Source organism: Esox lucius, chromosome 21 (assembly GCF_011004845.1).
Source record: "Esox lucius isolate fEsoLuc1 chromosome 21, fEsoLuc1.pri, whole genome shotgun sequence".
NCBI classification, from domain to species: domain Eukaryota; kingdom Metazoa; phylum Chordata; class Actinopteri; order Esociformes; family Esocidae; genus Esox; species Esox lucius.
The window spans coordinates 22,634,353-22,652,861 of NC_047589.1; the positions used below are offsets into that span (position 1 = coordinate 22,634,353).

The 18,509-nt window shown below is 49.3% G+C and overlaps 1 protein-coding gene across 2 annotated transcripts in view; it reads right to left on the bottom strand.

Moving 5' to 3' along the window:
• lama1 (laminin, alpha 1) overlaps positions 1 to 18,509 on the bottom strand; it is a 50,746-nt gene that overhangs the window by 10,521 nt on the left and 21,716 nt on the right. For both annotated transcript variants that reach the window (XM_029116266.2, XM_020041678.3), the window contains exons 15-41: positions 18,143 to 18,253; positions 14,364 to 14,491; positions 13,885 to 13,971; positions 13,551 to 13,762; positions 11,402 to 11,508; positions 9,966 to 10,146; positions 9,584 to 9,720; positions 9,157 to 9,390; positions 8,900 to 9,043; positions 7,876 to 8,055; positions 7,549 to 7,734; positions 7,175 to 7,302; positions 6,526 to 6,646; positions 6,157 to 6,413; positions 5,921 to 6,010; positions 5,540 to 5,733; positions 5,292 to 5,434; positions 3,205 to 3,415; positions 2,913 to 3,063; positions 2,596 to 2,806; positions 2,208 to 2,324; positions 1,827 to 1,990; positions 1,501 to 1,639; positions 1,223 to 1,325; positions 1,004 to 1,120; positions 485 to 667; positions 81 to 235 (exon numbers count right to left, since the gene is read on the bottom strand). In XM_029116266.2, the coding sequence (XP_028972099.2) occupies positions 81 to 235; positions 485 to 667; positions 1,004 to 1,120; positions 1,223 to 1,325; positions 1,501 to 1,639; positions 1,827 to 1,990; positions 2,208 to 2,324; positions 2,596 to 2,806; positions 2,913 to 3,063; positions 3,205 to 3,415; positions 5,292 to 5,434; positions 5,540 to 5,733; positions 5,921 to 6,010; positions 6,157 to 6,413; positions 6,526 to 6,646; positions 7,175 to 7,302; positions 7,549 to 7,734; positions 7,876 to 8,055; positions 8,900 to 9,043; positions 9,157 to 9,390; positions 9,584 to 9,720; positions 9,966 to 10,146; positions 11,402 to 11,508; positions 13,551 to 13,762; positions 13,885 to 13,971; positions 14,364 to 14,491; positions 18,143 to 18,253 (4,191 nt within the window). The remainder of the gene's footprint in view (positions 1 to 80; positions 236 to 484; positions 668 to 1,003; positions 1,121 to 1,222; positions 1,326 to 1,500; positions 1,640 to 1,826; positions 1,991 to 2,207; positions 2,325 to 2,595; positions 2,807 to 2,912; positions 3,064 to 3,204; positions 3,416 to 5,291; positions 5,435 to 5,539; positions 5,734 to 5,920; positions 6,011 to 6,156; positions 6,414 to 6,525; positions 6,647 to 7,174; positions 7,303 to 7,548; positions 7,735 to 7,875; positions 8,056 to 8,899; positions 9,044 to 9,156; positions 9,391 to 9,583; positions 9,721 to 9,965; positions 10,147 to 11,401; positions 11,509 to 13,550; positions 13,763 to 13,884; positions 13,972 to 14,363; positions 14,492 to 18,142; positions 18,254 to 18,509) is intronic.

Here is an 18,509-nt window from a genome sequence, read left to right on the forward strand (position 1 = left end):
GTGCGTGTACGCTGCGTGTTGTGTGTGTGTGTACGCTGCGTGTTGTGTGGGTGTGTTTCGGTCCAGCAGCAGATTCTGACCGAGGCGGCCTGTTTGCGGGCCTGGTTGATCATCTCTTTGATCTCAGACAGGTTTCTGCTCAGGTTTTCTCCCAGGGTCTTCAAGGGTTTGAGGCGCTCATAAAGCCGCTCGGTCCGACTCTCTGCCTCCGTCAGTGCTGACTCGGCCATGCTGGCTACGAGGGCCAAGGGAACACACACGACAACATGAACATGAGCCACGATAAAGTGACCAGAATCATTTTCGGACATGGTGTCGGCAATCTAAACTTTAACCTAGTCTTAATTTGAGCTTGTTTGGCACATCCGAACCAATGTAAAGTCCCAAAAGTCCAAGCCTGGCATTGCGCGCCCATATTTTCAGTTCCGGACATTATCAGCACCAATCCATACACATTCATATTTCTGGATTGTGTTGGACTCACTGGTGGTGTGGGAGTCCGACACCAGCTGGTTGGTGTTGGAGACGCTGGTGTTGGCTTGAGCCACGGCTGTGCTGGACTCCTCCAGCCTGACGCGGAGCTCCTCCAGATGTTGTAGCGCCCTCTGCAGGGAGGTGTTGGCCATGACAACCTGCCTCTTGGCCTCCAGCACCTGCTCCCTGGTGCCTAGAGGGGGCAGCACAGGCAATGTTTCATGTAGTGACTGGACCACGTTTATACAATACTATATATACTATATGTTCTTTGTTTTCCAACTGTTTAAGGAGTCCGGGTCTGGTTTTAGTACATTAATTAAATGATAATCTTTGGTTGAACACTATTTTCTACCAGCTATTTAAAGAAGGACACCAGCTCAGATGCAGATGGACCCTAAGTATTGTGAAATGTTGGTTTAAATATTGAATGCTTTTGTTGTTGCTGAATAAACAACAGGCAGATATAATTAGATATCATAGAGGTACTACAGTGTGTAGGAGCAGAAAGGCCAGACGAAAGGCTCACCGTTGGGAAGGTTTTGGAGCAGTTGAGCTGGCTGGAGGAGGAGCCCACTGCTGTTATGGAGGTTGTCTTTCAACAAGGCTGTTCTGCATGTCACATCACTGATGTTGACCAGGAGGCCTAGAGAGGACACAAACAACACACTCAGTCACTACCACGGTAGGTTTATTTGTGTGTGTAACTGATATTGAACGGGCCTAAGAGCTTGGGGCTCAAACTCACCCTCAGAGCTGTTCTTTAGAGCCAGACTCTCAGCCAGTAACCCAGCGCTACGCTGCACGGCCCCAGATCCCAGATCAGTGAGGGACACCTCTGGGTGGAGAGTCTACAATAAACACCAACACAGTTATGTAGGGCACTATGGTTACCAGGACAACCTGTTTTACTGTCCAGCACCTGTAGACGTGAGCGCACTCTAGTCTGATCCTAGATCAGTCTTTGTGACCCGGCCAACTCTCTCTAACTGTGAACAGTGAATGTACAGTAGAGCAGTGACTCACCATGTTGAGAGCGATAGTGGCGGTCAGGTTGGCCTGATCGGCCGTCTCCATGGCAGCCAGGACGTCCGCTCTGATGCTGTGGTTGGCATGTGCTGCGCTGCTGGAGTTCAGAGAGCCATTCCTCACCTCTGATAGAGAGCTACAGGACACAGAAAGAAGAGGTTCTCTGAGGATAACTGATAGCACGTCCATGTGTGTTTGTGTGTGTACATGTGTATTTGTGATGATGAGGCATTTTCAAATCAACATTTCAGATACACATGGAGAAGTGCCAACAAACCCTCACTAACCCTCTGATCTAAAGACATTCACGCGTTCAAACGCACCTATTTAGAGCCTGGGCCTTATTGTTAAGTTCTTGGGCGTAGTCCTCAGCCCTGTAGACCAGCTCCAGGGCATCTTTCTTCCTCAACTCCATCACCAGAGTGTCCACATGCTTCCTCAGCACAGGATTCCACTGTTCCAGATTGTCCCTGGCTCTCTCCAGCTGCTGTAAAGACAACCCAACCACAAAACCACTTCAAACCGCCTTCAAACCAGACTGGATATTTTTTTTTAAATGCATTTTTGCAACGCAGCATGGATATTTTTTGTTAGAATAATTCAACAAATCTAATAACTACGCTAGTGGATGCTGCTTCGATGATTTTACATACTCTGGTACGTTCCATTTGAGGATGTCAGCATGGGGTCATAGTGTGACTTACAAAGGTAATGTTGCTCATATCCTCTGCTAAGTTGACAGAATCTGCAAGGATGTACTGAGTCTCCTCCATTTGGCCTTCTACTGTCTGGTTGAGTCTGCTCACATTCTGCTTCAGACCCTACAAACACACACACACACACACACACACATGCAACAATTGAAATCATATTATCAGATTAAGATAGATCTATAAGAAAAAATATAAATGGACATTGTGAGAGTAGGAAAAGCTGTACTAGTGACAACCAGAAACATAATGGGAGGTGTGACCAATGCCAGTGTCTTTAATCTGACGTTCCAAGCTATTAGCTAACAGAGAGTTTCCTCTTCAGTTAAGTTAGTCACATCCCTGATTCATAGCTCAGTTTGCGGGCGCTGTGTTGTCTGACCTGGTATTCCGCCAGGTTGGTGTGGACTTTTCCCAGAAGACTCTGCGTCTGGTTGATGCGCTGCTGCGCTCCGTTCAGTAGGGCCCGGGCGTCCTCCAGCTGTTTCTGGTGTTGGCTCAGCCTGGCAGAGATGTTGAGGGTCTGAGACTCTAGTGCCCCCTGGGGATCCCGGAGGTTCTTCTGCACCCTCTGGAGAAGGGCCTCCGCAGAACTGCAAGACACCCGGGCAGCCACAGTGGGGTTAGGGCAGCTGACCGGCCACTTGTGAGTGCAGAAAGCTGGAGGCCTAAACTGACCACATCACCCGGCTAACTAACCTGAGTTCTGAGGTGGCGTTGGACTGGGCCAGGTCCACCGCTCTCATGGTCTCCAACGTGTCCGTCAACTGGGCCAGTAGCCACGAGCCGTTGCCCCCTCCCACCTCTGTGTCCTCTGTCCTGTTCAGGCAGCCTACATCCTTGGCCAGCGCTGAGGCGTCACAGAGAGACGTTTTGACGGGGGGAAAACACACAAACAGCATCGATGAACAAAGAGGACATTCACACATTTCGGAAAAGAAAACGACAGGACGTGTCAGGCATGTTGTGCTGAAATATGCTGCTCCTGTACCTTGTATGGTAGTCTGAAGCTTGTTTATGTACTTCAGGAGCTTGGTTCCTTGGGTTATGCTGTTATTTGTGGACAGGACCACTTCGTCCCCATTGGCCAACAGGGCTATAGCCTCCCGTACTAGTCTGTCTATGTCCTGCGTCAGGTTTCTTACATCCTCTTCTGTCCTGCTCAGATGATAAGCTGGGCTCTTCTTCCCAGACATCATAGTCTAGATGCGAACAGATGTCAGATCCATTAGTCTGTCTCCCATTGATGAATACTACTGAATTGGACTGAGTACTACTGGACTGGACTGAGTACTACTGGACTGAACTGAGTACTACTGGACTGAACTGAGTACTACTGAACTGGACTGAGTACTACTGGACTGAACTGAGTACTACTGAACTGGACTGAGTACTACTGGACTGGACTGAGCACAACTGAACTGGACTGAGTACTCCTGAACTGGACTGAGTACAACTGAACTGGACTGAGTACTCCTGAACTGGACTGAGTACTACTGAACTGGACTGAGTACTACTGGACTGGACTGAGCACAACTGAACTGGACTGAGTACTCCTGAACTGGACTGAGTACAACTGAACTGGACTGAGTACTCCTGAACTGGACTGAGTACTACTGAACTGGACTGAGTACTACTGGACTGGACTGAGTACAACTGAACTGGACTGAGTACTCCTGAACTGGACTGAGTACTACTGGACTGAACTGAGTACTACTGAACTGGACTGAGTACTACTGGACTGAACTGAGTACTACTGAACTGGACTGAGTACTACTGGACTGGACTGAGTACTACTGGACTGGACTGAGTACTACTGGACTGGACTGAGCACAACTGAACTGGACTGAGTACTACTGGACTGAACTGAGTACTACTGAACTGGACTGAGTACTACTGGACTGGACTGAGTACTACTGGACTGGACTGAGTACTACTGGACTGGACTGAGCACAACTGAACTGGACTGAGTACTCCTGAACTGGACTGAGTACAACTGAACTGGACTGAGTACTCCTGAACTGGACTGAGTACTACTGAACTGGACTGAGTACTACTGGACTGGACTGAGCACAACTGAACTGGACTGAGTACTCCTGAACTGGACTGAGTACAACTGAACTGGACTGAGTACTCCTGAACTGGACTGAGTACTACTGAACTGGACTGAGTACTACTGGACTGGACTGAGTACAACTGAACTGGACTGAGTACTCCTGAACTGGACTGAGTACTACTGGACTGAACTGAGTACTCCTGAACTGGACTGAGTACTACTGGACTGAACTGAGTACTACTGAACTGGACTGAGTACTACTGGACTGGACTGAGTACTACTGGACTGGACTGAGTACTACTGGACTGGACTGAGCACAACTGAACTGGACTGAGTACTCCTGAACTGGACTGAGTACAACTGAACTGGACTGAGTACTCCTGAACTGGACTGAGTACTACTGAACTGGACTGAGTACTACTGGACTGGACTGAGCACAACTGAACTGGACTGAGTACTCCTGAACTGGACTGAGTACAACTGAACTGGACTGAGTACTCCTGAACTGGACTGAGTACTACTGGACTGGACTGAGTACAACTGAACTGGACTGAGTACAACTGAACTGGACTGAGTACTACTGGACTGGACTGAGTACAACTGAACTGGACTGAGTACTCCTGAACTGGACTGAGTACTACTGGACTGGACTAAGTACAACTGAACTGGACTGAGTACTCCTGAACTGGACTGAGTACTACTGGACTGGACTGAGTACAACTGAACTGGACTGAGTACTACTGGACTGGACTGATTACTCCTGAACTGGACTGAGTACCACTGAACTGGACTGTACTTCTGAAGATGATATACATGGGATTTCTCCTCCATGCAGAAGTCAGCTGAATTACACGAGATCACGGCCAGTCCCAAAACAAAGAGGTGAATAAAACCGTGACACACACTCATTCCACTATTACTGCAGGTTTATTACTTACATTTTCAGAAATAAGTAAGAAATTCAATTTATTACCTTTATGACAGGTCTCAAAAGTCAAGTTTCTAGACCTCCCATGTCTTACCTTGACCTCTAGTGTGTCGTTCTCCAGGCTAACCAGTGTGCTGTAGGGGGACAGGATGACCCCGGTCAGGTTGAAAGACAGGAAGGAGCTCTCTAATACATCCAGGTCATCCAGGAGGACCCCTGTACACTTATCATCGCAGGCTGAGGGGAGAAGAGAATAGGTAGGAATGAGACACATTCCACTGGATTCAGTTATGTGAGTGTGCGTGAGTGTGAGTGTGTTCGAGTGTGCGTGTTTACACTCACAGACACACTGGTCGTGCTCCAGGACGTGTCTCGCCTCACACTCATCACACAGGAACCCCCTGACTCTGGGCTTGCACTCACAGCGGCCGGTCAGAGACTCACACACGGAGTGGAGGGAGCCCACACTACTGCACTGACACACCTGACACCTCCCCCCGGGAGAGGACGGGTTGCCATAGTAACCGACTGAACACCTGAGAGAGAGAGAGAGAGAGAGAGAGAGAGAGAGAGAAGACAAAAAGCGAGGAGGAGAGTGAGAGAGGGAAGTGAATGACCACTGAATGAGGAAGAGCGATAAAGAAACAGACAGTGGCAGAAGGTGAGTGTATGAAACGGCGAGGGAAAGAGAAGGAAACGGAACGTTCCGGGCCGCCGTCTCACCTCTCACAGTAACGGCCCTCGTAGCCTGGCTCGCAGGCGGTACAGCGGAAGTCCCCGGCCACTCCCTCCAGAGTACACGTCGGACTGAAGCTACACCACACACGCACACACACACACACACACACACGCACACGCACACAGGCACACCGGGTCAGACAGTAGTAGGCACACAACACACTGCCCTCTGCTGGCGAAGGTTGGTGCCGTTAATAACCGACGCGGAGGCTTCCAGTCACCTGTTCTCCTTGAGGGGGCAGGCACACAGGGAACAGTCGCCGACGGAGCCCGTCACATTTCCGTAGTAGCCAGGGGCACACAGGCCACAGTGCCAGCCCGCCGTGTGGTGCTGACAGCCCAGACACTCCCCTGTGTCCGGGTCACACGCCTGGCTGTGCTGGTTACAGTGGCAGGGGACGCAGGGCGCCATCGGGGGTCTCTTGCCCCGCCCGCTCAGCTCCGACGCCGCCTGGCGGTAGTAGCCGGGGACGCACTCCTAGTCGCCCCAACGGGTTACAGCGGGATTGTGGGTGACAGGTTTAGACATCTGCTGAGTCACACGCGTCGGTGGTAAAACCCCAGAAGAGGTGTCTCATAATGCGCCTCACCTGACAGGACAGTCCAGCATAGCCGGCGGGACATTCACACGTCTCAATCAGACCAGCCACCACCATGCCCTCCCGTCCCTCGTCAGCCTCTATGGCCGTATCCATGGTGATGTTGGAGATTCTAGCAAAAGAGCAAATGCAGGTGAGGATGCGCGTGCCGTCTGTTTGCGTGTGCGTGGATGTGTGTGTTGCTGTGTTTGAGTGGATGTGTGTGTGGTTGTGTGGGTGTGGCTGTGTTTGAGTGGCTGTGTGTGTGGCTGTGTTTGAGTGGCTGTGTGTGTGGTTGTGTTTGAGTGGATGTGTGTGTGGTTGTGTTTGAGTGGATGTGTGTGTGGTTGTGTGTGTGGCTGTGTTTGAGTGGCTGTGTGTGTGGTTGTGTGTGTGGCTGTGTTTGAGTGGCTGTGTGTGTCGTTGTGTGTGTGGCTGTGTTTGAGTGGATGTGTGTGTGGTTGTGTGTGTGGTTGTGTTTGAGTGGATGTTTGTGTGGTTGTGTGTGTGGCTGTGTTTGAGTGGATGTGTGTGTGGTTGTGTTTGTGGTTATGTTTGAGTGGCTGTGTGTGTGGTTGTGTATGTGGTTTAGTTTGAGCGGATGTGTGTGTGGTTGTGTATGTAGTTGTGTTTGAGTGGATGTGTGTGTGTGTGTGCTAACCTGCTCTGCTGCAACCCTGTACCATAGAAAGCCTTGATGGTGATATACTCGATGTTGCTCAACACCGCCATGAAGTCAGAATGGCTCACAGCTTGCTCCGACACAGAATTGAAATATTTCCACTTGTGCTGTTCAAAAGAAATCAAAGCCCATTTCATTAGATTCATCTGGGTATGAATCCAGGAACCTGGAAACTAGTCTAGCATAAGGTTGTTTCAGGTTTGGAAATCCCAAAGATTCTCTATAGATGACCTACTGAATATCGGTAACATTTAAATTAAATATCTAATAAGCCATACCCTGACCATAGCATTTATCCTAACCCTAACCTTAACCTTAACCCTAAAACGTTTAAACCCAGGGGTCTTCCTTGCCTCGGTCAGTGGGATGTGCTGTTGGGTTCTGACCCGGTGGTTAGGGGCAGGCATGTCCATGTAGATGACCTGCTTGCCCAGGTGCCCCCCCCTCATCATGACCTGGGGCTCATAGTTGGACAGACCGGCCCCATCCAGGGCGTAGAACTCCACCACATAGGACAGCTTCCCCCCGTACGACAACAGCTAGACGGAACACAGAAAAGAATTTCAGAATGTAGGTGGACCGAATGCCTCGCACTCTGGAGACCATTCTATTGGTTCCGTTTCTCCAGAGGTGCTTATCTGTATTCGGAGAACAAACACCGTTTAAAGAGATGCACACACCCTGTTCCCCTGATAGTGTTTGGGCAGCCTCCAGTAGTAGGGTCCGGCCAGGGTGCGGGTTTTGATGTCCCTGGTGTCCAGCATCATGTCTGGGGCCAGGTAGTAGACCCCCTCCACACTCCCCCGGAGGTCACTCTGACTGACCACACTGAGCAGCTCCGGATCAGAGCCTAGTGAGATCTGTAGAACAGAGACATGCACTGACACACGAGTATGTGTACGCGCGCACACCCACATGTGCACAAACACATGCTTCTCCTGCAACCCTACGTACTAACAGATGTCCTTTAACTGCGGTGTTCAGACTATTATAACCACACATAAAAGCTCCCAACCAGCCCGGCTGTGCCTTACATCGCTAATTACGACGGGCCGTTAAAAAGACCCCTAGCTAGCTTCGTCCAGGGTGACGCATTCCCCCGCGTGCCAGGGAAGTGCCCTCTCCACATGTCCGCTAGACACAAGACAGGTGTTTGCTAACCCGGCGGCGAGCTGCGGGCGGTGTACATGGCATCTCTAAGTGGCTGGCACACAACAGATGGGCATCCTGTTGGAAAACTGTCTGGGTAATTTCATTTCCTCCGTGGTGCGCCTTGGCAGACTGAAGCTGATTAGGAGCTTTCAGCTTCCTGCTGAGAATGAAGACAATTATGGACCCCATTCTTGAACGTGGGACTAAACATGATGGTGGGAAAACCAATCATGAGGCGACAACACTGAATGAAGGTTTAGAAGATGAGGGTTGGGTGGGTGAAGGTTTGGAGGATGAGGGTTTGGAGGATGAGGGTTCGGTGGATGAGGGTTTGGAGGATGAGGGTTTGGGAGGGTGAGGGTTTGGAGGATGAGGGATCAGTGGATGAGGGTTTGGAGGTTGAGGGTTTGGAGGATGAAGGTTTGGAGGATGAGGGATTGGAGGGTTTGGAGGATGAGGGTTCAGTGGAGGAGGGTTTGGAGGGTGAGGGTTTGGAGGGTGAGGGTTTGGAGGGTTAAGGTTCGGTGGATGAGGGTTTGGATGAGTACTCACCGGCACCCTGACCATTCCACTCAGCTCTTCGCAGTCTGATGAAACCCCAGAACAGTAGCAGGGACTGCACCCAGCCGGGTTGGGGCCAGACAGGCCGAACGTTCCCGCCTTACATTCATGACAACCGCTGCCACCCACGTTGTCCTGACAACAACAAACCCATTGACAGGTTAAAACGGGCAAACAACCAGACAACTCCAGACAGAAACACCACTGTGCTGTAGCACTGGAACGTGTAATCCCTCTTATCGCGGTACCTTGCACATACAGGTCCCTGGGTTCTCACAACTGCAAACATCCAGCTCCTCATCACAGAACTCCACCCTGGTGCCCATGATGTTGCAGTTGCACGGCGTGCATTCTGGGTAGCCCGTGTAACCCATGGCGCAGCGGTCACACTTCTGGCCGGCATAGCCGAGGTGGCACTGACACTGCCCGTCGGTGACGTTACAGTGGGTGGCAGAACTGCCCACATCGCTACAGTCACATGACTACGAACAGACGGGAAAAGAATGAGCTTTGAGTAACGCCTTTTATTTGGCTCATAACAACTATGTAAGTTATAAAGCATCTACAGGCACATGTGCATTCAATGCGAGAGTGAATATGGGTTTATGTAGCCATTATAAGAGTTGTTGGCCTTTGTAGGTCTTGTCAAGTTCTCATAGAGGAAGTGCGTCTTACCTTACAGCCTGCCACAGCCTGGTGACCCCAGTGACCCTGTTCACAGTGCTCACACCTCTCTCCTCTGGTGTGGGGGGGGCAGATACACTCTCCCGTCGTTGAGTTACAATTCCCATGAGTGTGGGAACACTCACACTCTGACAGACAGATAGAGAAAGAGACAGAGAGACAGACAGAGAAAGATAACAGAGAGACAGATAGACAAAGAGACAGAGAGGAGGAGAGGAAGGGAGAAAGGGGGAGGGAGTTGGTGACCAAGGGAGAGATAAGGATGGGGGAGAGAGTTAATATCAAACCTTGATCTGGATAGTTTCTAATTATTTACTGCATTTAAGAAATTTAATAAAACAAATGTAAAAACTGATGAACGCAGTGGTCTTACGAGTGCAGCCACTGTCCTGGTAGTTGAAGAAACCATGGTCACAGTGGTCACACTTGAGGCCGGCCACTCCCGGGATGCAGTGGCACTGCCCCTCCTCGTCACATGCCATCGACACAGATCCTGATTGGCTACAGTTACATTCTCTGCACCCCTGTCCACTCAGAAGACCATGGAAGCCCACCTGGGAAACACAAAGATTACATCAGCTGGCCTGAATACTCAGCAATAATGAACATGTTCTTAATCATTTTATTTACCTCTCTAAACTGTAAAACAAATGAAACTTGACAAAATAAACAAAATAAATCCATAATGTCTTTACATAGTGCTACTTTAAAATTGGATCTAAAAAGTGAATAAATATGTTTTCGATCTCTCACCAATCTACACAACTTACTCCAAACTTATAAAGTAAAGAATTCAAAAATAAATAAATAAATAATATACATTCTTTAATGTATAATGTATAATATATGGTCTTTAAACCCCAGAGGTAACACTTGGTGGACACACCTTTGGCAACCAATACAATTAGTATTCTCTTAATTGAAGTAGAATTAGAAAAGTAGAATATTATTCAAAATGCTGCAATGCCTTTCAGAGGTGCAGACATACACAATCAACACATAATTTGAACGTCACAAGCAATAAAAGACAATCACTCTTCCTCTCACTCCTTCCCTCCCCCATCACTCACCCTCCTCCTCCTCCCCATCCCTCTCCTGTGTCTCTCACTCTTCCTTCCTCCCCCTCCCTCTCCTGTCTCTCCCCCTCCCTCTCCTGTCTCTCACTCTTCCTCTCTCCCCCTCCCTCTCCTGTCTCTGCCTCCTCCTCCTCCCCCTCCCTCTCCTCCCCCTCCCTCTCCTGTCTCCCCCTCCCTCTCCTCCCCCTCCCTCTCCTGTCTCCCCCTCCCTCTCCTGTCTCTCCCTCTCCCTCTCCTGTCTCTCCCCCTCCCTCTCCTGCCTCTCACTCTTCCTCTCTCCCCCTCCCTCTCCTGTCTCCCCCTCCCTCTCCCGTCTCTCTCTCTCTCTGCCAGGATGTAAGACAGACGATCTGACCCTGCTAATGATTACATCCAAAACATTGGACTGTCTCCCAACCAGCTGGTGTCTTTGAGAAGGAGGTGGGAGAATATGTAGGCTGGGAGGAGAGAGAGGGAGATCTTGGCCACTGAGAAGTAGGCGTTCCAGTGGACAGGCTTTCCAAAATACCAAATATTTGTTTCATGTAGTACTTGTTCGAAGGGATGGGAGTGGGATGGAATTTGAAAAATAGGACAAAATGTACTAGAACGGTAGGAGGCTGGAGTTTATCGTGACATGAACATGAGCATCCTACAACCTACCTGGGGCAAGAAAAAAAGGTGTGTGAGTTTGCCAAAGCTTAAATCCACATGTGACCAAGTACAGAGTGCGTTAGGAGCCACAGCACAGTACCTGACACAGGTTGCATTTCTCTCCCACCACGTTGGCCTTGCAACTACACTCCCCAGTAGTCAGATCACACAGGGAGGAGTACGACCCGTTTCCATGGCAACCGCAAGCTACACAGGGAGCATAAAGTAGCTGTCAACACGTTCTGTTAACCCAAGTCATACGCTCCGAAATGTGTTGAAAGAAATACTGCTAAGTAAATCATACAATTATCAAAGCCTTGACTGATAATAAGAATTACTTTATTTTTCATGTAGTATAGAAATTAGAATCATATCATAAAGTTAAGCACTATGAGGCTAAAGAGGGACACCTCAGCAGCAGTATTGCAATGATCCACTAGATGTCACTCTTATACAACAGAGCTGTTGAGTTATCATTTACCGTGCTTCTCAACCTTGCTCCTGGACAGCCCCCTGCCCTGAATGTTTTAGATCTCTCCCTGCCCTAACATACCTGATGTAGCTCTAGAAGGACTTTATAATGAGCTGATCATTTGAATCAGGTGGGACAGAGCAGAGAGAGATCTAAAACATGCAGGGCGGGAGGGCGCCCAGGAGCAGTGTTGAGAAACACTGATTTAGATCAGTGGTTCTCAACTCCAGGCCTTGGGACCCAAAGTACTGCAGGTTTTCGTTCTAGCCCTCTAAATATTGACTAGTTTAGACTTGGAACACCTATCAGGCAGAATAGAAACCAGCAAAAGTCTGGGTCCCCAGGCTTGGAGTTGAGAACCCCTGATTTAGCAGAAGGAAACAAATTAGAAGTAAGATTGAATATTAATTCAAATTGTGGTGGATGGTAAAACAGATTTTACTCTAGGTGATGAGTGAATGTACCAGCAGTATCTCACAGCTCCCTGTGAACATACATTATCTTAACATGCATACATTTTCAATGTTGAAACCGATAGTATTACCATTCCCAAAGGCCAAGGGGATTATACTCCTTCAGATAATATTTATAAAATGTAATAACTGCAGCTTTAGGTAATCCCATACTACATGACATCCAGACAGACATTGAGCTCCGTCCCCGTTGACCTCCCAAGATAAAATGTCCAAGGTTGTATTGACATGTCAGAAGTACAGATGTAGTACTACATGTCCAAGTTTTATTGACAGGTCAGAAGTACAGATGTAGTACTACATGTCCAAGGTTGTATTGACATGTCAGAAGTACAGATGTAGTACTACATGTCCAAGGTTGTATTGACATGTCAGAAGTACAGATGTAGTACTACATGTCCAAGGTTGTATTGACATGTCAGAAGTACAGATGTAGTACTACATGTCCAAGGTTTTATTGACATGTCAGAAGTACAGATGTAGTACTACATGTCCAAGGTTGTATTGACATGTCAGAAGTACAGATGTAGTACTACATGTCCAAGGTTGTATTGACATGTCAGAAGTACAGATGTAGTACTACATGTCCAAGGTTGTATTGACATGTCAGAAGTACAGATGTAGTACTACATGTCCAAGGTTTTATTGACATGTCAGAAGTACAGATGTAGTACTACATGTCCAAGGTTGTATTGACATGTCAGAAGTACAGATGTAGTACTACATGTCCAAGGTTGTATTGACATGTCAGAAGTACAGATGTAGTACTACATGTCCAAGGTTTTATTGACATGTCAGAAGTACAGATGTAGTACTACATGTCCAAGTTTTATTGACAGGTCAGAAGTACAGATGTAGTACTACATGTCCAAGGTTGTATTGACATGTCAGAAGTACAGATGTAGTACCACATGTCCAATGTTAGACCATAATGAATAACCGGGGACTTGATCCCAGATCAGCACTTCTACTCCGAGACGCTTTGTGAATACAGGTCCCGACCCATAACAGACCTCACTGTTAGGAGCCAGTCAGACGTGATGTTGGGGCCGAGGAGGGACCAGATGTAGGTCAAAGTTTAGATTCATCTGTGGTTACTAGACCATGCATTCACTAAGCATTCCTCTAACTCCTGCTTAGAAACCCAGTCAGAAACCCAGCGAGAACCAGGTGTATTTTCTCACCGTGTCATTCTGCAATGTATCAAAATATAGTTAAGTATAGTGAAGTCCTCTTCATAGACAGTGTGTTGTTTAAAATGTCCAGCCGTAGGAACAGACTCAGAACATGCCAACCGTCCTTACCCCGGCAGCTCTTGGCAGTGACGGCGTCACCGTAGTAACCATCCTGGCACCTCTCGCAGTGGTCTCCGCTGGTGTTCCGGTGACATTTGAGACACACACCGCTGTTGCCGTCACAATGGCCCGGTTCCTCGGGGTCTACGTTGCCGTTACAGTCACAGACCGCACACTGCTGGCCCTCCAATGTGGGATTGCCATAGTAACCATTAGCACACCTGGCCAGGTCAAGGGGAAGAAAACAAGTTATGCGAGTTCATGTTTTTTTTAATGCACTGATTATGTTGGTGGAAATTAAACCCACAACAGGATAGGTTATGAGAACGTTTCCTGGACGTACTTGTCACATTTGGTACCAGCGTAGCCCTGCTGGCACTGATCGCACGTCACCTGGCCAGGACCCTCCAGCAGACAGGTGGGGCTGAAACTGAAGGAGTGTGAACAGGGAGGGGTTGAAAACGACGTGAGGCTGCAGGGCTCATCGGTATCAGCTCCAGATCAAATGGTTATGCATTCCATGTTGTATGGGGCGAGAACTCACACTTACCACCACTAAAACACACACACTAAGTTTGCGCTTGGTACTGACTCGCACAGAAGCTACAGCCATTACAAAAAGCAATCTAAAGTGTAGAACCGGTAACAATGAAATCCTTCCTGGGTTGTCTCGGAAACCCTATGACAACCTACAGTGGATGTAGAACGGCTCTACTCTTCTCCCCCCTCAGCCATGCGTGCCTCGACTGTCTCTGTCCATGGAGAGGGTTTCCACGGGCTGCATCAGTGGCACGCTGGGGCAGTGTTGGCACGGTCACTCACTTGTTTGTTGCCACTGTCAGCGGGCAAGCGCATCTCTGGCAGTCCTCCGGGGTGCCCTCCGAGGTGTCGCCATAGTAACCGTGAAGGCACTGGTCACAGTGGGGCCCAGTGGTATTGTGGGTACAGTCCTGAGGAAAGAGTTCCAGCAAAAGTATCACGATAAAATGGCCTCCTGCCCTCATCATCATCATCATCTTCTTCCGCTTATCCGGGGCCGGGTCGCGGGGGCAGCAGTCTAAGCAGGGATGCCCAGACTTCCCTCTCCCCAGACACTTCCTCTAGCTCTTCCGGGGGGACACCGAGGCGTTCCCAGGCCAGCCGGGAGACATAGTCCCTCCAGCGAGTCCTAGGTCTTCCCCGGGGTCTCCTCCCGGTGGGACGGGACCGGAACACCTTCCCAGGAAGGCGTTCCGGAGGCATCCGAAAAAGATGCCCAAGCCACCTCAGCTGACCCCTCTCGATGTGGAGGAGCAGGGGCTCTACTCTGAGCTCCTCCCGGGTGACCGAGCTTCTCACCCTATCTCTAAGGGATCGCCCGGCCACCCTGCGGAGAAAGCTCATTTCGGCCGCCTGTATCCGGGATCTTGTCCTTTCGGTCATGACCCAAAGCTCATGACCATAGGTGAGAGTAGGAACGTAGATTGACTGGTAAATCGAGAGCTTCGCCTTGCGGCTCAGCTCTTTCTTCACCACGACAGACCGATACATCGACTGCATTACTGCAGAAGCTGCACCGATCCGTCTGTCAATCTCCCGTTCCATCCTTCCCTCACTCGTGAACAAGACCCCTAGATATTTAAACTCCTCCACTTGAGGCAGGCACTCTCCACCAACCTGAAGCGGGCAAGCCACCCTTTTCCGACTGAGGACCATGGCCTCGGATTTGGAGGTACTGATTTTCATCCCCACCGCTTCACACTCGGCTGCAAACCGTCCCAGCGCATGCTGAAGGTCCTGGTTAGAAGGGGCCAACACGACAACATCATCTGCAAAAAGCAGAGACGAAATTGTGTGGTCCCCAAACCTGACACCCTCCGGCCCCTGGCTGCGCCTAGAAATTCTGTCCATAAAAATTACGAACAGAACCGGTGACAAAGGGCAGCCCTGCCGGAGTCCAACATGCACTGGGAACAAGTCTGACTTACTGCCGGCAATGCGGACCAAGCTCCTGCTTCGGTTGTACAGGGACCTGACAGCCCTTAGCAAAGGACCCAGGACCCCATATTCCCCAAGCACCCTCCACAAGATGCCGCGAGGGACACAGTCGAATGCCTTCTCCAAATCCACAAAACACATGTGGATTGGTTGGGCAAACTCCCATGAACCCTCCAACACCCCGTAGAGGGTATAGAGCTGGTCCAGTGTTCCACGGCCCGGACGAAAACCACACTGTTCCTCCTGAATCCGAGGTTCTACTATCGGCCGTATTCTCCTCTCCAGTACCCTGGCATAGACTTTCCCGGGGAGGCTGAGAAGTGTGATCCCCCTATAGTTGGAACACACCCTCCGGTCCCCCTTCTTAAAAAGAGGGACCACCACCCCGGTCTGCCATCCCAGAGGCACTGTCCCCGACCGCCACGCGATGTTGCACAGGCGTGTCAACCAAGACAGCCCCACAACATCCAGAGACTTGAGGTACTCAGGGCGGATCTCATCCACCCCCGGTGCCTTGCCACCGAGGAGTTTCTTGACCACCTCAGTGACTTCAGCCCGGGTGATGGACGAGTCCACCTCTGAGCCCTCATCCTCTGCTTCCTCAATGGAAGAAGTGACAGCGGGATTGAGGAGATCCTCGAAGTATTCCTTCCACCGCCCAACGACATCCCCAGTTGAGGTCAACAGCTGCCCACCTCTACTGTAAACAGCGTTGGTAGGGCACTGTTTCCCTCTCCTGAGGCGCCGGATGGTTTGCCAGAATCTCTTCGAGGCCAGCCGATAGTCCTTCTCCATGGCCTCACCGAACTCCTCCCAGGCCCGAGTTTTTGCCTCCACAACCACCCGGGCTGCAGCCCGCTTGGCCTGTCGGTACCCGTGACTCCTGCCCTGACACACTCATTACCTTACACTGCAAGACGCTCCAAAGAAACAAAAATGTCCCGAGATAAAACATCCACTGCTCTATTCAGGAAAAAAAGTTTACTTCTTCAAGTTTTAGTTTATAAGGAGACAGGCTGTCAGTAAGGAGAACCCTAAACAGGGAATAGGAGGCAGGCTGTCAGTAAGGAGAACCCTAAACAGGGAATAGGAGGCAGGCTGTCGGTAAGGATAACACTAAACAGGGAATAGGAGGCAGGCTGACGGTAAGGAGAACACTAAACAGGGAATAGGAGGCAGGCTGATGGTAAGGAGAACACTAAACAGGGAATAGGAGGCAGGCTGATGGTAAGGAGAACACTAAACAGGGAATAGGAGGCAGGCTGTCGGTAAGGATAACACTAAACAGGGAATAGGAGGCAGGCTGACGTAAGGAGAACACTAAACAGGGAATAGGATGGACTAGGAGTCTGGTCAATAAAGAGAATAGGATTTCATCTCAAAGAAGCAGCCAGTGATTCATCATGATGCTATCAGCCATCACAGCTCAAGCCAGGACGTTTCCCAGAGGGAGTTTGTTCATTTGTTTTAGCCCCTAACTGTGACTGGTTCTGAGGTTAGAAGCAGAGGGTAGTGTCAGATAAACAGCTGGATGTGACCGTGTCATCATTCAATACAGGCGCTGGTGGAAGTAGAGGATATCTAGATAATGTACTGCAGTGGTTACCAACCAGGGGTACTAGGAGCCCTGGGGGTGCCTGGTCTATCCACAGGGGCTAAATTAGAAGGTCTATGAGACACAAGGTGGTACTTTAGTGCCTCGTTTCCAATGGTGTTTTACTTTAAAGTCCAGAAGTGTTTCTGTTTCCATTGACATGGGCCAGTGCCAATTTGCCAATAGGCAATGGGCCGAGTAGCCCGGCTCTCACTTGGTGCCAAGCCCCAGATATTAGGACTTAGGTCTTATAATGGTTTCATCTGATCTAACAAACAGATCCCTGATAAAACAATGAAAATAAAGCAACAGTACAGGGAAGCAAAGACTCAGAAATGCAAAGAGTTGGAACGACCGAATGTGGTACAACGCCATTGACTCAGTAGAAAAACGGAGCCTGCAGAACCTATAACAACCCAAAATTACCCGAGAATTCTCCCACACCCTTGTATTAAAGGTGGATAGGTTTGACAAACTACTTAAACTAAATAATGAATACACTGGCTTACAGTTGCAGTGTCACGAGTGTAGGTGGAGAAGAAGCCGGTCGCAGGAGTTAGAGGAAGAAATTAGTTTTATTACTTAAGTTCAAACACGGTAACAAACTGAGCATGGTGTTTTTGTTTATTTTATTACCAGAAAAATATTGTCTATTATTTTTCGTAACCAGAAAACCAAATCGCGTTGATAGTTTACTCCTCCCTCCACACCTGAGGCCCTCCTTAAGTCCTTAACACCAAATGTATAGTGCAAACAGGAAAGTCTAGAGCCAACATTAACATACATCATCGGTGTAGCCCTGGTACCGGGGTAAAGCACCGGTGGAAATGCGGCACATGGATTCAGTTGGTGCTACAGTAACCAAAATGGATTGGTCCCCACTGATATACAATACATGTTGTCAGGCTCCTAGCTGTTTACACATGCTATAAGATGACCATGTCATGTTCATGTATGGCATATCTAGGTTTCATATATTTCTGTCTGTGGATGTTGTCTAAACAGGATGTGGGGAAGATAGGAGACTCACCAGACAGACTCCGTTGGTGTCACATTCTGTGGCGTGGTCGTTACACTCGCACTGGAGACAGTTCCCTCCGAACAGGATTCCCCCGACGCGATAGAACCCAGACATACATTGCTACAAACACAGGGATGTCAATACATTAATAATGGTTCAGCAGTCAGGTTTGTGACAAGTCATCTGCAGTAAGAACAGACATTGCGGCTCGTTTGTGAGTTGGAACACTCAAATGATAGGACTGGTCACCCCTCTGAGCCTGGGTCCTCTCTAGGTTTCTTCCTAAAATTCGACCTTAGGGAGCTTTTCCTAGCCACTGAAATTCAACACTACTGTTGTTTGCTCCTTGGGGTTTAAGGCCGGGTGTCTCTGTAAA